General features: G+C 44.2%; 1 protein-coding gene across 1 annotated transcript in view; it reads left to right on the top strand.

Moving 5' to 3' along the window:
* METTL15 (methyltransferase 15, mitochondrial 12S rRNA N4-cytidine) overlaps positions 1 to 20,820 on the top strand; it is a 757,304-nt gene that overhangs the window by 14,449 nt on the left and 722,035 nt on the right. Inside the window, exon 2 of the mRNA XM_086959475.1 lies at positions 5,680 to 5,960. Within this exon, the coding sequence (XP_086815601.1) occupies positions 5,694 to 5,960 (267 nt within the window). The 5' untranslated portion in view covers positions 5,680 to 5,693. The remainder of the gene's footprint in view (positions 1 to 5,679; positions 5,961 to 20,820) is intronic.

The following is a 20,820-nucleotide window of genomic DNA, read 5'->3' as shown; positions in this document are numbered from 1 at the left end:
CCGCTAGTGGTGGACTTGCAGGACGCATATTTCCACATTCCCATCCTGCCTGCCCACATGAATTACAATCAATCAATCAGGGGGTTTATAAAGCGCGCTACTCACCCGTGAGGGTCTCAAGGCCAGTGCAGCTCCGGATCAGTCTAAGAGCCAGGTCTTGAGGTCCTTCCTGAAAGTGTGTAGGGTAAGGGAGCGTCTGATGTTCACAGGGACCTCGTTCCAGGTCTTGGCCGTGATGTAGGAGAAAGCTCTCCCGGCCGTTTTGTCTGCGCATGCGGGGGACCTCTGCCAGGGCGAGGTCGGCGGAGCAGAGGTTCCTTTTGGGTTCGTAGAAGGATACTCTCTCATTGAGGTATTTGGGTCCGATATTGTTGAGGGATTTGTAGGCGTGGGTGAGGAGTTTGAAAGTGACCCTCCTCTCGACGGGGAGCCAGTGGAGGTCTTGTAGGTGTTGAGTCATGTGTTTGTAGCGCGATGTCCAAAGGACGAGTCTGGCTGCGGCGTTTTGGATGGTTTGGAGTTTGTGTAGAAGAGTTCTGTTGATTCGGGTGAATAGGTCCTTGCCGTAGTCCAGTCTGCTGGTTATGAGCGCGTGGGTGACGGTCCTTCTGCAGTCGTGGGGGATCCATTTGAAGTTCTTACTGAGGATGCGCAGGCAGTTGAAGCAAGTGGAGGAGACAGCGTTGATCTGGTGGTTTATGGAGAGGGAGGAGTCAAAGATGATGCTGAGGTTTCGTGCGTGGTCTGTAGGGGTAGGCAGATTACTGAGGACGGGAGGCCACCAGGTGTTGTCCCAGGCAGAGGTGCAGGGTCCGAGGATGAGGACCTCAGTCTTTTCAAAGATGAGCTTCAAACAGCTGTCCTTCGTCCAGGCTGCCACGTTCTTCATTCCTTCCTGGAAGCAGAGTCTGGTGTCTTTGGGTTTGTTTGTGAGTGAGAGGATGAGCTGGATGTCGGCGTAGGATCTAATGCTGAGCCCATGCTGACTGACAATGGTGGCGATAGGGGCCAAGTAGATGTTGAAGAGCGTGGGGCTCAGCGAAGATCCTTGGGGTACTCCGCAGCTGATATCGATGGGTTCAGAGAGGAAAAGAGGGAGTCTAATCCTCTGGGTTCTGCCGGAGAGAAAAGATTGGATCCAGTCTAGGGCTGTTCCTTGAATCCCTGTGTCGTGAAGTCTGGATGCGAGCATGCAGTGTGAAACAGTGTCGAAGGCTGCGAAGAGGTCTAGGAGGATGAGAGCCACGGTGTGTCTCTGGTCGAGTAGCATGAGGATGTCATCAGTGGCGGCAATGAGGGCGGTCTCGGTGCTGTGACTGCTGCGGAATACAGACTGGATGGAGTTCTCTTCGTTGTAGGCGGTCAGCTGGGTGTTTACAAGTCTGTTGGTGACTTTGGCCTCTAAGGGGAGGAGAGAGATGGGCCGATAGTTTTTCAGGTCCGTAGGGTTGTCTGTTGATTTCTTGAGGAGGGATTTAACCTCCGCCCGCTTCCAGTCATTGACCGCCTAGCGTTCGCCATTAAATAGGGTAGCGTGGACCACTGGCACTTTCAGTTTGCCATGCTCCCTTTTGGCCTTACCAGCGCCCCTTGGATGTTCACCAAGGTGATTCCAGTGATTCATCGCTTCTGCTGAGATTAGGGGCCAGTGTTCCACCTATCTGGTTGACTGGCTGTTGAAGGCGGGCTTGCCCCAAGCTGTCGTCTCCCACCTCCAGACTGCGGCAGATCTCCTGCATTCTCAAGGGTTCATATTCAATGTGCCGAAGTCACACCTGACTCTTTCTCAGAGTATTCCTTTCATCAGAGCTGTTCTAGGCATGGTGGGGTTTTGTTCTTATCCTTCCGATATTTAAGCCTCTATCCTGAATTTTGGTGAGACTGACTCTGAGGCTGCTGGGCCTCATGGCCTCCTGCATCATGCTTGTGACGCATGCCCGCTGGCAAATGCAGGCTTTGCAGTGGGACCTGTAGTACCAGTGGGGCGCAACATCAGGGGAATCTCTCCAACATGGTCCAGATCTCTGAGGGAACTTGAAAAGAACTTCACTGGCGGTTACCGAAATACGATTGGGTCAGCAGTAGAACCCTCTCCCTTCCCCAACTTGATCTGACTGTGGTGAGAGATGCTTCACTCCTGGGATGGAACAGACATCAGGGAGAGGTGGAGATCAGAAGACTCTGGTTTCCAGCTGAATTCAGGCTCCACATCAACACCCTGGAGCACTGGGCAATCCGGCTGGCATTAAAAGCATTTCTACCCTCCATCAAGGGAAGGCTAGTGCAGGTGTTAATGGACACCACCACTGCCATGTAAGTCTGCAACAAATTGGGCGGGTTGGGGTTGTGGACCTTTTTCCGAGAAGCCCTGCCTCTCTGAAAATTACTGGAATGTCTAGGCACTTCCCTGCCCTGGTGGTTCAACACCTAGTGGGCTGTTTGAACGACAGGGCTAAGATGCAGCGGATCATGTATGGCGTCTCCATCGGGAAGTGGTGCAAGGTCTCTTTCAGCAGTTGACTAAATCTGTTTGCCACCGCCGAGAATGCGCAATATCATCGCAGTATTGCGTGCTGGGTTTTCCAAGGCTGCTGTAACTCTGAGAAGCTTTTCGTCTCAAGTGGAGCTTAGGCCTCCTCCTGTACTCCTTTCTGCCAATATCAATCATACCCAGAGTTCTCAAGAATATCAGGAATGACTGAGCCCAAGTTATCCTTGTGGCTCTGGACTGGGCCCAGAGAGTTTGGTATCATGAGCTGTTGAGCATGGCCATCTGTCCTCCGATCAGGCTGCCCCTTCGGCAGAATCTTCTTTCGCAGCAAGGGAGGGTTTTCCTCCGAAACCTGTAAACGCTCTGCCTTTTGCATGGAGATTGAGCGGCGATAGTTAACAGTTTTCGAAATTTCGGTCAAAGTCTTTAATGTTATTCTGCCAGCTAGGAGTCCCTCCACCCAAACAGCAGTTGGATGGAGATGGTGTTCAGAAACACAGGTTGACCCCCTATCTGCTCCTCTTTCTTAGGTTCTTCTCTTTATTCTCTTCCTTGCCCAGTAGGGCTCTGATGTGGGCACCTCAAAGGGCTTCCTTTTTGCTACATCAGCCTTTTCTGCGGTTCCCTGACCAGCTGTCACTCTTCAAATCCCCTATTGTACGTATGTTCTTGAAAGGTTTACAACATATGTTTCCTCTTTCTCTCTGCAGTGGGACCTTAATCTAGTCCTGATGCTCTTGACGTGGGTTCCCTTTCAGCCCTTGCACAACTGTCCTCTCAGGCTCCTTACCATCAAGACAGCCTTCCTGCTGGAAATAACATCGGCCCGGAAGGTTAGTGAGCTTCAGGCTCTGTCACCAAAACATCCAAACCTGAACATCTACCCAGACAAGGTGGTTCAAGGAACTAGAGCTTACTTTCTGACGAAGGCTATCACCCCCTTTAATGTAGGCCAGTCCATCAACTTGCCTACTTTTATGCTTAGCCACATCCCACTAAAGAAGAAGAGCAGCATCACCGACTGGACCCAAAAAGAGTGTGGTCTTTCTACCTTGACCGCACAAGAGAATTCAGGTAAAGGACCAACTCTTTGTGGGGTATGTTGGGAGTAAAGAATGGAAAGGCTGTGCAGAAGCTCTGCATAAAAATCAGATCGTCATTGGCCAACTAACAACATCCTGAGGGCTTGTGTGCTCATTGTTTCTGCAGTCCCATCTCCTGGGAAGTATTGCTTGGGCAACTTTTCTAAGGCAAAGAATCCGCAGATAGAGACTTCTATCAGGTGAACAAGTAACTTACCTTCGGAAACACCTTATCTGGTAGAGACTCTTATCTGTCCGCAGATTCTTTTCTGACCCACCCATCCTCCTTGCTCTGCAAACGTATAGGAACAGTGCTTTCCTCTGTCAGGGTCCTACTTTTCCACACCTGTCGTCAGTTTTCTTTGTGGTTCTGCGCTCCTGGCGTGGAAAGTCACGAAAAGAAACCGACGCCAGCACCTTGGGGTGGTGCCAATATTTCAAATCCGAAGTCATGTGAAGCCAATCAATGCCGCCTACTGGCGCTTCGGGGTACTGCTAACAAAATATTTGCAGCTCCAGTCTGATGCCTGAGGATATTTCTAAAGTAAGGATTCTGAGGCTAGATAGTCTCTAGCAAACAAGGCATTACCGAATGCAAGTAAATTGTTGTTTAGCTCTCTTTTACTCTGACTGTCTGTTTTGGAATTCGTATCAGTGCCCTTATTAAAAATGTGATTATCTCAGTCAAACAATACTTTAAACGGAAGAGAGGTGTGCCCACCTTTTGCAACCCCACCCCTCAGTGGAGGAGGCGAGGTGAAGCGCAGTACTCTCCATCTTGAGATTAGGGGACTTGGCCAATTAGGGAGAGGCTGATGCCCCCTCCCACTGAGGGTGGCATAATACGAGGTGTACTCACCCCAAGGAAGGTGCCCATTGGTCCCGACCAGCACACTTCTGTAATGCTCCTAAATTTAAACCCTGAACCTTGCCTCCTCAGATTCGAGGAAGAAAGAAGGGCCGAAGAGCCGCGCTGACCCAGGAAGAAGAGCAGGACACCCAGTGCCTTGTCCCCAGCCCCAACAGCATGTTTCATCTATGACCTGCCTAGAGCAAGAACCCCAGCGAGTCCAGCAACCCCCAGTGCCCTGCAACCCTCTTACAGACTGTCTCCCGTGAGACCCGGATATGCTCAAAGACTCGCCTCCAGAATCCAGATTCCGGTGACTGCGATTCTGCACCCGACGCCCACCGGAATTGCTTGGGCTGGGGGTCCCCTGCTTCCAATAATTACTTAGTGGAGGTCCCCAGATTCCAGTAATGATTCAGTAGGGTTCCACATAAGTCAAAAGGTTAAGAATTGCTGCCATAGTATATATGTTGAGGCATGCATGGAATACTTATATTTTATGCAAATTGAGGATTGACACAGCGTCTTGTTTGCTTGTGGTTCAGTGCCACCAGCACGGGTACTATTTTTCCTCATCGAGGATATTTCTCTGCTAAGCTACTTTTTAGTGAACAATAAAAACAGCTGAATTGGTCAGAGAATAAAAAACAAGCTTCTTGTACAACAAAGCTGAGGTCAACTCCGATTCGATCTTACAGTTGAGTCTTTATCAATTATATTTTTTTGTATCATTTCTACATGTCCCAGTGGAGCAGGCTCCGGTGGGTGAGGTGGGGGTTGTTCATGTGTTATCTTTGAACTGCATATTGATATGTATAATGTTGTCTTTCTTAGATGCCAATAAAAATGTATACTCAAAAGAAAAATCCAAAGGCTGATATTTTTATACAGCCAAGCATCTTCTGCAAATCCAGAGTCCTTCGTGCAATTCTGCAGAATCTCCCTCTGTAGCCGTAGTTGGTCAGAAATTTAAATTTGTGTTCTTTTCGGCCAAATCTCAGTGGATTTTTTTCAACAATCCATTCAAAACTATACTTGTATGCTTATTTTTTATCTCCCTTACTTGAATATATAGTGAGAATACAACATTCTACTTAACGATCTTTAATATTCTGAATGTTTTCGCCATTTATGTCAAGAAGTAGCATAAACTAGATATTAGCTGGTTGTTTTAATTGTTTACTTATATCTTCACGAAGGTCTTCTGTAATGTATGCTTTATCATAATAATCCTTCCAACCTTCCTCGTGTTTTAGGATTAAATTTGGTGATGATGCAATATCTGAAACTACATCTCATCCACAGAAGATGTGTTAACTCCTACAAATGGGATTTAAGACCAGCTTTAAATTGCTTGTGTACTTGGACCAGGAAATCGCAATTGTTAGATGGCAGACAACTTGGAAAGGACAGCAAAAGTCAGACAGTTAATTTATATCAAGGCCAAGGAAACTCCGATGGTGAAGCTGTCAAAAAACTGCATATCCCTGTCATGGTAAATGAAGTGATTGATTGCTTGATACCGCAACAAGGACAGGTAAGCCTTTAGTCCATATTCATGATTATTTATTTTATTTTTTACTACTAAGTGCTAAGAATCGCTACTAACCGTCTCGGAGAGCTACAAGGGAGGATTGGCGTTTGGAAGAATACAGCAGGCACGGAAATATGCCCAAAAGTGGAATTGAATTTAATGTTTATTATTCTGAGTCTGTGTTCTGGTGCAGCGTTGAAAAGTATATCAGCCGGTTGGATATGCCCAGGAAGATCTGGGTTGGTTGATATCATGAACAGTTTTCAATGAGACCGTCCACCAAAGGGAACCAAGATAGTACTGTCTTGGAAAGAACCTAGGAATATTAGTACTGCTGAGTTAGCAGATGACACTCGTCTTTCTCAGGCATCTGAATGGGGGGGTAGGCAAAAGCAGGATGGAAAGCATGTGTGGTGGTGTGACACCTATCCATTAGGCAATACTGGAGATGTTTGTGTTCAGTCCCTTGCACAACTTGAGATGGACTTCTTCTGTAAATTCAGTACCCTTCAATGGTGCCCATGTCAATTATGGATACTTACATTTTCTTTTCAGTTTAAAATCTGAAAACTCCATACCAGAGTATTGAAAATGGCAATTCCTGTGTTCTCAGCATTGCACCATGCAACCAATGTTCTAGCCATTTTTTAAAGATTTTTTTGTCAAGTCAAACCTGAGGAAGTTGGAATAGGCTAGCTAGAGGTTTTTTACTGAACTATGTTGGTAAAATAGTCTACAAAGAGAGCGGAAACATTCTGGTACACGTGTTATTGTATGCAGTTGGCACTTCAGTCTAAGCACATTAGTGCATAGGTGTGATGTTCAGTTTTGTGAACTACATAAGATAATGCACCGGGCTGGGAACCATCGCTGCTGCCGGAGGACAGGTGGCGCTGCCGGGCATACTGGGATTCCTGCTGGTGGCACAGAACACGAACCGGAATCTAGGGCCTAATTACGATGTCTGTTGGACTCTCGTCCGACCGGTACTTTTGCGGAAGCAGGACCGCCGGACATGTAGTCAGCGATTCTGCTGCCTGATTACAATGCGACTGCCTTCACGGCAGTCACAATGTGTATATTTTCTATTGAGGTATGTGTTGCGGGCGGCTGCACATGATCCAATAGAAAATAAACACATTAAAAACATCCCTAGACTATGTGGCAGGCACCATGCGTGTCCTGCCACATGGTGCAGGGATGTTTAGGGGGCTACCATAGGTGCCCCCAAGGCCTCATAGCAGAGGGCCTGGGGGAAGGGGGCCCTGCTAGGGGCCCACCAAAGTCACTTTATGTCTGCCTTTTCATGGCGGGTGAACCGCCATGAAAAGGCAGGCCGAAAGGGACATTGTAATCCTTATGGCAGTGTCTGAGACGGCCCTGCTCTCATTGTAGGGATTACTGATCCTCCGATTTCACAGACGGCTGCTCCTTGAGCCCGTCGTAAGCGCAGTCGACTGTCCCTCTGCCAGATGCCTCCTCCCATTGCATTGTAATGCGGTGGCCGGACCGCAGGGGCTGATGTCAGTGTGTTCACCGCCAACGAGCCGTCAGTGTCGGACTCACCGATATCGTAATCATGGCCATAGTAACAAAGTGAGACCAGCAGAGTGTTGATTAAACTAGCCGGACATGCAAAGCCAACTGCCGCGGATTCAGTGGCGGACAATTGAAGGTACTATTCTTATCAAAATCCTATAGACCTGGTTAAGTCCTGCGAACTATACCTGTGACCTTAGTGCAGCATAGCAAACAGAGTATTGCTACATTTTACTACATATATTGCTTTCCAACTGAATTGATGTTGAGCTTTGACCAGATTATCTCATTAATGTTACCTGCCTTAATCTGAATGGCAAGCTAATGATCTGCAAAAGGGTACTTATTGGTACTTATTGAAAGCTGATGCAAATTTAAATGGCACATATATGATCATTACGACTCATATGACTTAAACAAGATCGTCACAAGACCTACATGGGAAGCTCCCTATTGAGTAAGATCATTCACAGACTAGGAACTAGATTGGTTGCAATGCATAGTTGAAGAACGGAGTTAGACGCTGCAGCAACCTGCAACTGCAACTGTCCACCCCTGGAATTTGGAGAGGGGGCAGAGAACCAATAGGAAGTTGCAAGGCTCACTGGTCTCTACCCCACCGGTTCATAAAATCATAATCTGGGAATTGGGAGTTCCAGGACCAAAAATCTGGGAACCAGGACCCAGTAACACTGCCAACTGGGGCCGACTGGTGTACTTGTGCCAACCCTCTACTGTTTTCCTCCATCCACACCTGGTGTTGGACACTGTGACGAACCCTCCACTCAAAGGTCCCCCTTGGCCGCTGAAGGAATCTAGTGAGGAGGTTGCAATTATAAAGGAGATTAGGATCGTGCGGAGGGTCCCTAGAATTCTGGCGGTTGTAAATTAATTGGGCAAGAAGCATCATTCAGGCTCGACAGGATTAAAGTCAGCTAACAAGCACAAGGATATAAGGTCACTTATGCAACTTGCCTTCTTAGTCCTCATCTAAGTTCATCATATCGTTCACCACTTATGCTTTCCATCAAGGTCTACTGCTAAAATGTCTGCTAAAACGAGATGAGCTTTGACTACCAGGAAGGAACATGCCAACGAGAAACAGAGGGTACCAAAACACACTTTGAGAGTGTACAACAGGTTCCTATCACCCTTACCAAAAGGAAAAAAAGGTCCTCTGAGAACGATGACAGCAATTCCCTGTCAAATGTCCCTTATACAAGCGCCCTTGAATCAGCAGGTGTCCACAGTTGTTCACCTTACTGGTTCCAAAACAACTCCCAAGCTAACTACTAGCTTTTTCTGAAAAGTTTACTATGAAGCAACACCTAAGAGCCATGCCGGCTTGATTATTAAAACCCTGTGTAGCAGATCAATCGATAAAGTTAATGGGCACACATTGGTGGTGTGCAAGCTGAATGATAAAGCCAAAAATACAAGAGATAAGAATAATATAGAATTGGACAAACAAGTCGAGTTATTGAAAGTACGAAGTCAAACAGCTGATCAAGAGGCTTAGCAAGTAGAACGACCTAATTATTACACTCCTACCTGGAGAAGTTCCAACATGTAAATAAGGCTTTGATTGGTTGCATAGCTGAGAACAAAACCGAAACTGAATCATATGAAGTATTCAGAGATCTACCTCCACATGCTAGCTTTCCAATCTGCTTCGAGTAGACTCTTCTGGATGTACCACATATGCCTCTTGCCACTGTCCAGTTTAAGAAGAAGGTCAAAGTGGGGTCCAATAATATAGCTGTAGGGCCAGCACATATGGACCAGGATGACTGTAAAGAGCTAGGAAAGTGTCACTCAAGTAGTATCTTTATCAGGCACCTAGATACAGCTAGGATATCGCAAGGACTAAACCCACTAGCGCCCCCTTTCTTATGTCAAAGACAGACATTAAGTTTATGCCCAGGGACTCCTGCTCAAGGAGTGCAAACACTAATAATTCAGATGTTTTTACCTGTAATTTAGAATTAATTGATCTTTTCCCCAATGAGGGCCTTAAGAATCCACTCAACAGATCTAGGTTACTAGCCCTTTGCTACGCAATCACTGAGGTAAGGGTAGTTATTTAAAAGGATATAAAAAGAGTAACGCTGGTTTATTAAAAATTTGTGCCTGAGAGGAGCAAAGCGCAAATAACGTGAGTTAAAGTTGCGGCATTTAGCATACATAGGCTGGTCCTAAACCATCAGAAACAGTTTTTTGTAATGGAGGTAGATGTCCTTTCATGTCATGAGCAACACTTTAGGGACAAACATCTGCCAAAGGACAATATTGGGGTGTTAGACTCAAAAAATCGTTGCCTTCTACAGAGCACTGGAAAAAAAACATTTGTTTGGATCCCAATGAGGCCAACTTCAAGAATCTTTGTCTTACTGCCAGCGATTACTCAAGAAGAATTACATTCCCAAGTATTGGAAAAAGGTTAGACAAGTCAGAAAGCCAGGGCTGGACATAGCTAGCCACAGTCTTGGTAAGTAGCAGCAGAAGCCTAACAAAAGAACAGCCCAACTAATTAACAAGGAGCAAATCATCAGCAGTCAGTCTAAAGGGATCATGTGGAAAAGCAGTGGAAAAAGGGCCGAACTGTATTAATGAGGGTTGCATAGATATTTTTTCATGGAACTTGCTGGGTTAGCTAGTAAACTGAAGGATGGGAACTGGCAAAATGTCATTAACTATGCAATATGCGGTATCCAGGAAACCTGTGCTCTGTTCAAAAGTAATGTATGCGGATTTTAGGAAATTGACATACCTGCAAAGTGTTCCATAAAGGGTCGCCCGAAAGGGGGTCCGTCAATGTAGGCTTCCTATAAGTTGAATTGTAAGACAGAGCTATTGGGTGTGGCCCACATTCGCGGGAGTAGCCCACATTCAAGACACGTGGGCCACATTCAAGGGGCCTGCCCTACATTCAACGGGGCGTGCCCTTCCATGAAATATCATTTGTTTACTCTTTGAGGTCTAATTTGTAGAGAAATATTTAGTGAATTAAGCATTTTAAAATTTAAAGAGCCAGCAACATTGGTAAAGACTAGGAGCACTGCAGCTCAGAAAACCGAATACTTACTTGCATTCTTAACACCCTGCACAATGTTGTTAGATACTCTTTCCCAACCAGCGATGTCCTTGACTCTAATCACATAAATCAGAAATCCACAACATTAGAAAACCAGACCTGAGTTCTATTCATGAGCACCAATTACAGTACTCGAGATACAATTTTTTATTTAAGGGCCTGGGTGATGAAGTGATCTGCCCAGAATCACAGGGTGTTGAGCAGTCGGGACTCAAACATGATTCCCCATCTTTGCAACTCTTGCATCAGGCCATATAGGTCTATGCACACACAAGGAATGTAGTTGTGAGGATACTGTTCTTGTGAAGGACACGGGGCCAAGGTGATAATGGCCTAAAAGCTGAGCAACTAATAAAACAGCCAGGCCCCTTTCTATTGCAAAACTATTCTAGCTCTCCAGTGCAGGAGCACCTGAACAGCAGTGAGGACCCTGCAATTAGTAAATTACTCAGCCCTCTCCAGCCCTCCAGGGCCTCAGGGCAATGTCCTAGCAGGGTAACACAAAAAAGATGCTATCACCAGGGTCATCCTATAACAAGACAGTCCACAGATGGTGGTCACCAATGCTTAACTTCTCGGCCTGTGCTGCACAATCTCATTTAAGGCCTGTAGGAAAGTGGTTAATCGTGCAGTAAGGCTAGTAAAGCAGTAAAGCTGCTGGGTCATCCATGGTAGCCAAAGGGAGGCTGAGGTGAAGATGTGCTCATTCCAAACATCACCTGGCCCCCACAGGGAGACCCATTCTTCCTCGCCCACTATGCCCTGAATGACAAGGGCTGTGGGCGAGGTGTTAAAACACACACTGTTTCTGGGCTGCGTGGGCCCCAGGGGGCTGAGGTGAAAATGGGTCAAAGGACTGAGCAAAACCTGGCCCCTGGGAGGCCGATTCTGGCCACACAATCGCCCCCCCCCCCTCTGCGTGATTGCTGTGCATGGCAGGGGGTGAAGGAGGCCACAGCTGATAATCGCTGTACGGTCGACCAGCGAAGCTGCTTTCCTTTCTGTCTTTGTTCCAGTGCCCTCTGTGGGCTGTTTTTTTTTCTTCTCCCCTTTCCCAGTCCACAGAGAGCACTGGAAAGGGGAGAGAAAAAAACGGCCCACTGAGGGCACTGTGGGACACCGGCCCATGCCCGAGTGCCCGCAGTGCCAATCCGCCCCTGTCAGTACGCCCACAACGCAGTCCCACTGTCCCAAACAGAAAATACAATGCATATGCTCCTAAAAAGATGAAGAGCATGGTGTTTAAACCGTCCCCTAGAATTAAGAGAAGATTAGAGATGAATGGTGAGCTTATGGAGTATGTGTTTATTTGGGTATACGGTTTACAGAGCAAGTAAGTTAGAGGGATAAGATAGAGAGGGCTTGCCCAGTTTTGACACGGACTTCTGGGGCAGTTTTAAAACTCAGGCGCAAGGTAGGTGCACAAAGTATCAACACAATTGTTCCAATTTATAAATAGAAATCCGTAGCGGCAGCTCTTTATGGGGCGAGCCGCGAGCTTTCAGACTACGGAAGTTTACACCTTTTGTAGATGACGTGTTAAGAGCTTTATTAAGATTGAGGCATGTGGCCCTCTTATTAGCTCTTTACGCAAAGCTTGAGTTTATGCCAATCACTGGACAAGCAGCCTTAAAACCACTGTTGTACTGGATCAGGTTAAGGAGGAACCCAAAGGTGGTATTGCATCTAAAATCCCTGGAAGATTCTCTCTGTTTGGATAGTTCGAAACGGAGGAGTTAGCTGACCCATGTAGAAAGTACATTGAATGAGTTGCAATCGGGGTACCTCTGAACTGATCCTAGTATGGTTGGACGGGATGCTACAGAGCTTCTGAAGGAAGGCTGTTATGCGCTAAAATGGGAGATCAAGCTCTCCTCATTAAAGCCGCGCAGCATATTGCAGATTATTTTGACGGTAGTAAGTTGTATTTAGATGTAATCTACCCTGAACAGAAACGCATGCTTCACACCAAGTTCAGATTGGGAATCCTGCCTACCAGAGAATATTTTGTCAAATGTACATGGCTTGCCAAGGGGAGTGTAGTTTGCGATTGTATGATTGGAGGGAAGAATAGCATACTGCACCCATTCCTCGTCTGCGCAAAACACGTGCAAGCACATAACAGCTGGTTCCTGCCCTTGTTAAGAATGTATAAGCTCGATCTGGGAGGTCTGTATTGCCTTCCTGCCTCAGAACAGATCATCAATTTATTTCCAGGTTCATAGCCTGGTTCCTAAGGTCAGTTTGGCCTCGTATGAAAGACACTAGCAGCCGTCATAAATGTATTCAGGGGAAGAAGAGTAGATCTGATTGCTGCAGTCGGCAATTTGACACCAATACATTATTTCCTGTTTGTATGAGTCCCACTTCTATGGCACTGCATTGTCGGCCGCCTATTTACATGCTGGTCTAGTGGGGAAAACTTTGAAATTTTACACATAACCTTGTTAATCTCTATGCTTCGATTGTTGCTGGACCAATGCTACATCACTCATTTTAATGTACATAAGTCACATATATTGACGGTGGAAATATGTAGTGATTGAAAGAAAGGGATTTTTCATCTTATTTTGACATTTTTTCCAACACATTTTATCGATATTATTCTTAGAAAATGAAATGATGCTATTTTGTTCCTATGCTTGGGAAGCATATCAGTTTGATAGTTTAGCGGTAGTTAGTCGTACGTCGAATGCATTGGCAAAAAATGCTGTGTGTGGGGCTGTTTTATGTGTTTGAAATTGTATTTGTATTATGTGAATATTTTATGATTTGTAAGGCTGTAGTCTGAAACAATAAAGATCTTAAACACGGTGTGACCATTCAATAGTAATTCATAAGGCGCTTATTTTATATAGACATCATTTATTAAGCTGCATTTATATGCAGTCTTTGTTGTCAATATTTACTGTCATTACATTAATGTAATTTCGAGGCTTCAATTTATGTAAATGGCCTAAGAAAAAATATTACACAGAAACTGCACAGCCATACTGTTCAAATTTCCATATAATTATAGCTCACTTTCACCTTAATCAGTGGGGTATTTGACCGTCCAGGTATTAGTAAAGCTTTAATTATGTTGTTAGAAATATGAAACATATTAACGCTAATTTGAAATGAATTAACGGGGGCAGGAGTTACCAAACTACATTTCCTATCTGGTGTTTTATGAAAAATTACCTATGTTCCTATATCTAATAACTAGCAATTCTGTGTTCTGCGAAAATGTAATGGCACAGATCCAGTGCCTTCCTATGATGTGAAAGGTAGGTTACACAGGGCGATAACAGAAGCTCGTTTGTCAAAAGAACTCCATAGATTGTTAGAAACAAAACCCTGCTTCCTTAGATTAATTTTAAATGAAATTAATCAAGAGAAGTGTTTTGCAGGAAGAAAACTCAATATGCAACGCAATTACCATATAGAGCATCTGAGTAAAGCTGTGAGAGGCAAGTACTTCTTAAATCTCAACATGTTATTGAACCCCTGTCTGGCCTTAACATTGTCACACATTAAAACTGAGTGGCTGTAGACCATATGTAGTGGATTCCGAGGGGACATGTAGTGGGCGCTGGGGGCAGCTGAGTTTGGGCAGAGATAATACTCATTGAGTGTGGGTGTACAAGTCTAGATTCAAGGTGTGACCGGAAGCCATGTCCTGTGTCCGTTTGCAAGTGTATGTAGCTCAAGGCCATACATAGTTGGTTCTATTGAGGCTGTATGCATAGTTTAGGAATGTTAGTCAACCACAATGTACAATTTCTAAAATATTTGCCCTCTAATCACTGGCTATAAAAACATATTTCACTTATTGTAGGTGAGAAGAGGTTACCTGGGTGAGGCGGGATGTTGTGGTTGTAGGATGCTCTTTTAAAGTACGACCTTGTTTTGTAATCAAATGCATTTTTAGAAATAAGCAATAAATAAGATGCATGTTTCTATAATAAGAGGAGTGTGTTTTCACAAATAGTGCTTATTTCAGCAAATACTTTAAAAAATGAGCATTGTTTTCTTAATATGTTGATCCCCTGCATGAACGATATTTGGGGTACCTTCCGTTGATTAATGAGTTCTATAATATAAAGGACCTTAGAAATTCACTGAAATTACATTAATCAAGTTTGATTTAAGGCTGTGTCATATGCAGTCAGATGACCTAACCAAACAAAAACAGGGATGTCCTAAAATATTGGCTTCAACAGAAAACCAAACGAGCAATGGCTCTAAAGCAATGATGTATGATAGATAATGTGATGCGTTACAAGTAAATAAAGTATACAAAAAGTGATGGATAGAATGCTTGAATTAATCGCAGCCACTAAAATTACTCTGGCCGCATAACAATCCATCTTTATTTTGCACACCATGCCACCTCAGTTTGGACCCAGCTATAAGCAAATCAGTCTTGACTCTGCTCAAGTGGGAACAGTCCAGCCAGAACGGCTTAGCCAGTTCATCCTTGAACTGGAACATAATTCAGGACCGAATGTGCCCTTACTATTGGCTCATCAGCTGAGTATAGCTTGGTTTCAGTGACACAGTGTGTTCGGGACCCACTGGTAAATACTATTGGCCACAGATCCCAATCCATTGTTACTTTGCACACCATGCCACCTCAGTTTGGACCTGTTAAACGGTTAAAAAAAATTGTATCTTGTTAAATTAGCCTCTGCTCTCAGCCATTTTGCCTACCAGCCCCATTTTTGTGTTTCTAAGGGGACTTTGGTGAAGTTGGAAGTTACATGTTCACTGAAATCTGGTTGTATTGATAAGGCTCGCCTGTCAGTCAGCAGCCCTGCCCTGCCGAAGCTCCTACGTGCACAGATGTCTAATCTGTTAATCCGCCAACGCCTGTAACCTCCCTGGCCTATCTACAAAAATGACGTGGGTAGGGGTTTATCAGGATTAGACAGTTCAGCATGTAAGCATTGTGTTAAGGGTTGCGTAAGGGGTTGTGTTGGCGTCATGTAAAAATGTTAAAGAGGGTTATGTAAAGTGTGATGTAACCATGGCAAATGGGTTTTTGATGAATTCCTATGGTACCCAAAATGTATAAAAGGCAGGTTTGGAACTGTTCTAGTTCGTTCCCTCTCAGGCACTTGCAGTGTTTGTATGACGGAGCCATCTCATGAGATATAATAAACTTGTGTTTTGTTCCACTCCCAGTAGACAAGAGGGTGTCCCTGCACCGGTGAGACTGATTGGAATCTCACTTCTACAATTGGTGCCCAACTTGGGACGCCATTGGGGGAACACAGCTGGACCAGAAGGAGGTCGTTTTGACGGGACAGAAACACTAAGGGGCGCCCGCAGGCTGAGACTTGTTCTTGCGTCCACTGTGGATTTCAGGTTATCGACCTGACCTTTGTGGCGGCTGTGTGTCTCAACCGGGACTTTTTGGTTGGCATTATGGAGGTGATCTATTGATCCGAGGATCGGCAGGTGGGAGTTGGAGTACTGCGATTAGGTAGTATCGAATTGGTTGTCTTTTTGGGTTTTTGTTAGTAAAAGTCATTAGCACAAATGCCTTTGACAGGTAATGTGAGAATTTTTTCTCATCTTTTGGTTTTGGTAAAAGAGTCTCTTAATGCTATTGTTAAGAAGTATTTGGTAAACATACCTGTTTTGAGCACTCTTTGTGCACTATGTTGTTGTTACAACAAAAATAGTGTTGTAGAAGAAAGACAGCAAGTGTCTTTGGAACACACTCCGAATTATGAAATGTACATTAAATACAGTATATCTTCCATACTGTTTAGTGCATTATGGAATAAATATACATAAGCTGATGCTAGTTTACAGTGGCCACTTCATGGTACCTTTTGATTGAAATAAATTGCAATATATAGAAGAACAACTTATTAAAAAGAAAAGTAGGCAGACTATGTTTGATGCTTTAGTGTTATGGAAAAAAATATATTAAACAGAAGCAGATTAAAGAAGACAAGGAGAGGAAGAAAGCTGAAGAGCAGACTACTGTGCAAAAGATTAAAGTGTTAAAATTAAAAATACAAGAAGAAAGTGTACAAAGTAATGAGAGCCGATTTAAACTTCAGTTGCAGAAAGCATAAGTGACTAAAGAAGAATCCGTGTTTAAGGGGTAGAGGAGGAGTATTCAGAACTAGAAGAAATGCTATGCAGACCAGCCACGCCTCTTTATGCTCCGAACCCTTTTGGAAATAATGCAGTCCCGACGGCGCCTCCCCAGTTACCCCCAGTAGTTCAAATGTATCCTCCTTTGCCTGCTGTCTCTTCTGCAACCCCTGTCCTTGATAGAATGATTGGAGCCCACAACTCCTAAACAACGTCATAGATCTACCCTTATGGAAGAAGACAACGTGGTATTATTGGTTAGTGCTTGTGAATGGGTTCGGGATGATGATGATGTACAATTGGATGAGGTTTTCACAACTTTAACCCAATACCCACAAATGACTCAGCAGTATATTATAGGGAAAATGGCTAATGCACTAATAGAGGACTAGAGGGCTAATATCGATGAGACAGCTCCTCGTGAACTTATTGGGATATGTAAAAGGACAAATGAAGGAGCACTAACCGCTGCTCCTTTAAAACTAGTGGTAGAAGAGATAAAAAGAAACTTAAGAGGCTCTTGTCACCCTCAGCTAAAGCTTTTCCCATGCGAGAAGCAACCCCTGTGTTTCAAGCAGCCGTGGGTGACGTTCAGGGTGCTAACGCGGCTGGGTTCCGGTTCCAATGGATTTATTCCCCTTGGAAGCAATCGGAGAAACCACCTCAGCTTATATTAGATTTACCAGGTCACATCATTACTTATTTGAAAAAGATAGTGCCACCAAAGAAAATATCATGGGGGAAATTGGTAGCTTGCAAACAAAGGAAAGATGAGTCTGTCCCTGATTTTTTTTCCCCAAGGTTTGTAACTACATTTCATGATAACAGTGGTCAAGGCACAACTTCTGATACAGTTCAACATTTATTTGTAGACAAATTCGTAGCCAATGTTGCCTGGGATTTCGCAAAAATTACGAATAGCTGAAAGTACTTGGGCTTCCTCTACTCCGCCAAAGATTTTGGACATGGCCCAGTATTATAAAAATCAAGTAAATGATGAAAAAGAAAAGAAAGAGGGTAAAAATAAGGAATTAAAAACGAAAATGTTGTTGCAACAGGTTTATGGGCCACAGAGCGGTAGAGGTCGTGGAGTATTTAGAGCTGACCTCCCAAGGAGGAATAATCAAGACTCTCGGACGTTTAGTTCGTTGGGACAAAATCAATGTGCATATTGGTAACAGGACGGACAATGGCGATCCAAATGCCCATTGCTTCATGAACAAGGTAGACTTACAGGACTGGGAGTGACAAGGGGCCCTCAACAGCATCCTGGTTCTAGTAATAGACAGAATAATTTTGGCAATCCTGCCCTGACAAAAGCCAATTATGCAGATGATTTCAGTGCATCTGATGTCACAGGTGTGCATTTTAACTAGTACAGCATAGGATGAGGGGAGGGAGGGATCGGTTTCCATACTGATAGATCAGACAGGCCCATATGTTACTGCTGAAATATTGGGGACCTGGCAGAAGTTTCTGGTGGATACTGGAGCTACTTGAAGTGCGTTTTCTAAAAAACGGATCCATGGGACTCCCTCATCTGGCCATAATAACCTGTCCATAGGCTTTGCTCGAAAGCCCATTCCTAGTCCTGTGTCTAAACCTCTGGATCTTACTATTGGACAGTTTACTGTCAATTCACAGTTCCTTCGTGCACCAAATTGTCTTGTGAATCTGCTTGAGGTCCTACTCAAACATTTCCATGCACACATCTATTGTTCACCAGATGGTGTATATGATATGTTTGGTAAGCCGATGCATAATAAGCAGTATGTTATTGATTAGGTCTCTAATGCATTATCCACTGTCCCGCCTTCTGTGTGGGCGGAGCGCGATATTGACGTGGGTTTATTATCTATTGAACCAGTGCATATTCAGGTTTAAACAAAATGCTGTTTTGCCCCGCATACCTCAGTATAAAATATCGCAGGAAGGTGAAAGCTCCTTGGTTCAGATCATAGAGGATCTCATTGTAAAAGGGGTAGTAAAAGAGACTGATAGTAATATTTGTAACAGCCCTATTTTGCCTATTTTGAAGCGTTGCATTACTGAAGATCAAGAAAAAGTTTATCGTTTTGTAATCTATTTGCGTGAAATCAATAAAATAGTTGCCCCACAGTTTCCTGTAGGTCCAGATATTACTACTTTATTGACAATGATTCCAGCCACGGCTTGTATTTTCTCGGTAATTGACCCCAAGGATGCGTTCTTTTCCATTACCATTGCTCCCTCTAGCAGGTATTTGTTTGATTTCTGTATTACGGGGAGATCATTCCAATTCTGTCGTGCTCCCAGGGGATACAGAAAGTTCAAGCATTTATAGTCAGGCCCTTAAACATCAACTTGATACCTTACAGTTACCCCCGGGCACTTCATTATTACAATATGTGGATGATCTACTGATAGCAGCCGACACCACTGAACCGGTGGTGGTATTTGTTTGGTTTCTCTATTAAGAGGCGATCATTCCAATTCTGTCGTGCTCCACAGTTTGGATGTTTCTCCGTGCCCTGATTCCTAGGTGTCCTATTCGTTCGATGAGGTTGAGTGGCCGGCCTCCAACCTTCCAGCCAGTCCTGGGCAATTACAGGAGTGTCAAAGAACCAGGTCTTGTTGTCTAGTATCAACAATGGTTCTGTCGGGCATGCCAACTGATTACTTCAAAGTAAATATCCATTTTCTCAAGGTTACTTCAATTATTTTGTACAATCCAGAAAAAAAAATTCCGTAAGAGAAAAAACTGTGTAATACCGTATTTTTAATCACTGAATTATATTCATTCTTAGATATCTCCTTTTTACTTTTGATATATGTTAGTTATTCTAAACAATTTCAACATCACTTCATAATAAATGGCGCATATAAAAAACAGTGCATGCAATGTGACAAGTGGGTGCATCTGTGACAAAGTGAATTAAATACAACAAGTAAGTGACAGGAAGGGGAGGGAGTGGGTTTGTGGTGTTTCGTAATAAACACTATTACAGGCCAGATTCAAAATTAATTACAATACAATCAGTACGCCACTTTCGTTTGGCATTAGTAACTGAGTGCTGTGGACTGGTCCGCTGATGGTTAGATCGTCGACGTTTCGACCCTTGGACGCCTTATTTCTGGGGTCTGGGGCGGGTCTTCTTCAGGACTTAGGAGGGTTGGGTAGTGTAATTGCGCCTATGGGCCATTCTGTTAATTCATACATAAACAAAAGAATAGAGGTTAAATGTGTCTCAGAAGCCACAGAGACGGAGCGATGCAAGGAAGGAATTACACACCCAATTTGGGTAGATAAAAAAGCCCTCACACACCGACCTAGTCAGTGTCATGCTTAATCATAGGGCCCCACCAAAGAGGCCGAGTGCCTCTTTTGTGTGCTACGACGCCAGAAGACTGCAGAGCTGGTTGTGTGAGTGGGCGTGCAGTGAGGTATATAGATAAAAGTGCCTAAAGAGTATCTCAAAACAAAAAATGTTTATTGGTAGATCCCTAAGACACGGTTAAAAAGTTCTTATGTGTCTGAATTTACAGCCAAAAGTAATGGTTTGGTTTAATTCAGAAATTACATTGAGTCAGTCAACATGTTTCAGCCTTTTACAGTGGTGTTAATTTACCTAGGCATTCATCAGGACTAGTGTAAACCCCGGCGTTATGGACTCTCTAATCGTCCACCCTAACCTGGGGACGTGAAAGTGAAAAAGTAAAAAGTGTAGTAAAGTGCAAAAAAAGGGGGGGGAAGGAAGAGCAAATAGCCCGTTCCTAAAAAAACTCCTGATTTAGGAGTGTTTCTGCACCTGTAAAAGAAAAGACACAGACAAACATAAAAGACATACACACAATTAATAGTAGGTATAGGTCAGGTCGTTTGTCCAGGGTGCTCCAAAGCTGTGGCAAAAATAGTGTTAGCAAATAAACACTAAAGTTATCACCATCCGTATAACCCTGTAGGGATGATACCACTAACTCTAGGGAGTGAAGTGGAAAATAAGTGCTTAGAACACGCTAAATAGCTAGAGGGGGTTAAAAACACATATAAAAGTACTCCATAAGAAGGATCAATGGACCAAAGGTCTGGGACCCAACCAGATAGTTCGTAAACTCAAACAGTTATCTCACTTTAGGTTATGGCGCTAGCTGCAC

Source organism: Lissotriton vulgaris, chromosome 2_2 (genome assembly GCF_964263255.1).
Source record: "Lissotriton vulgaris chromosome 2_2, aLisVul1.2, whole genome shotgun sequence".
In the NCBI taxonomy this organism is placed as follows: Eukaryota; Metazoa; Chordata; class Amphibia; order Caudata; family Salamandridae; genus Lissotriton; species Lissotriton vulgaris.
Note: the sequence above shows the minus strand (reverse complement) of the source record. Positions and strands in the feature narration are given on the sequence as shown.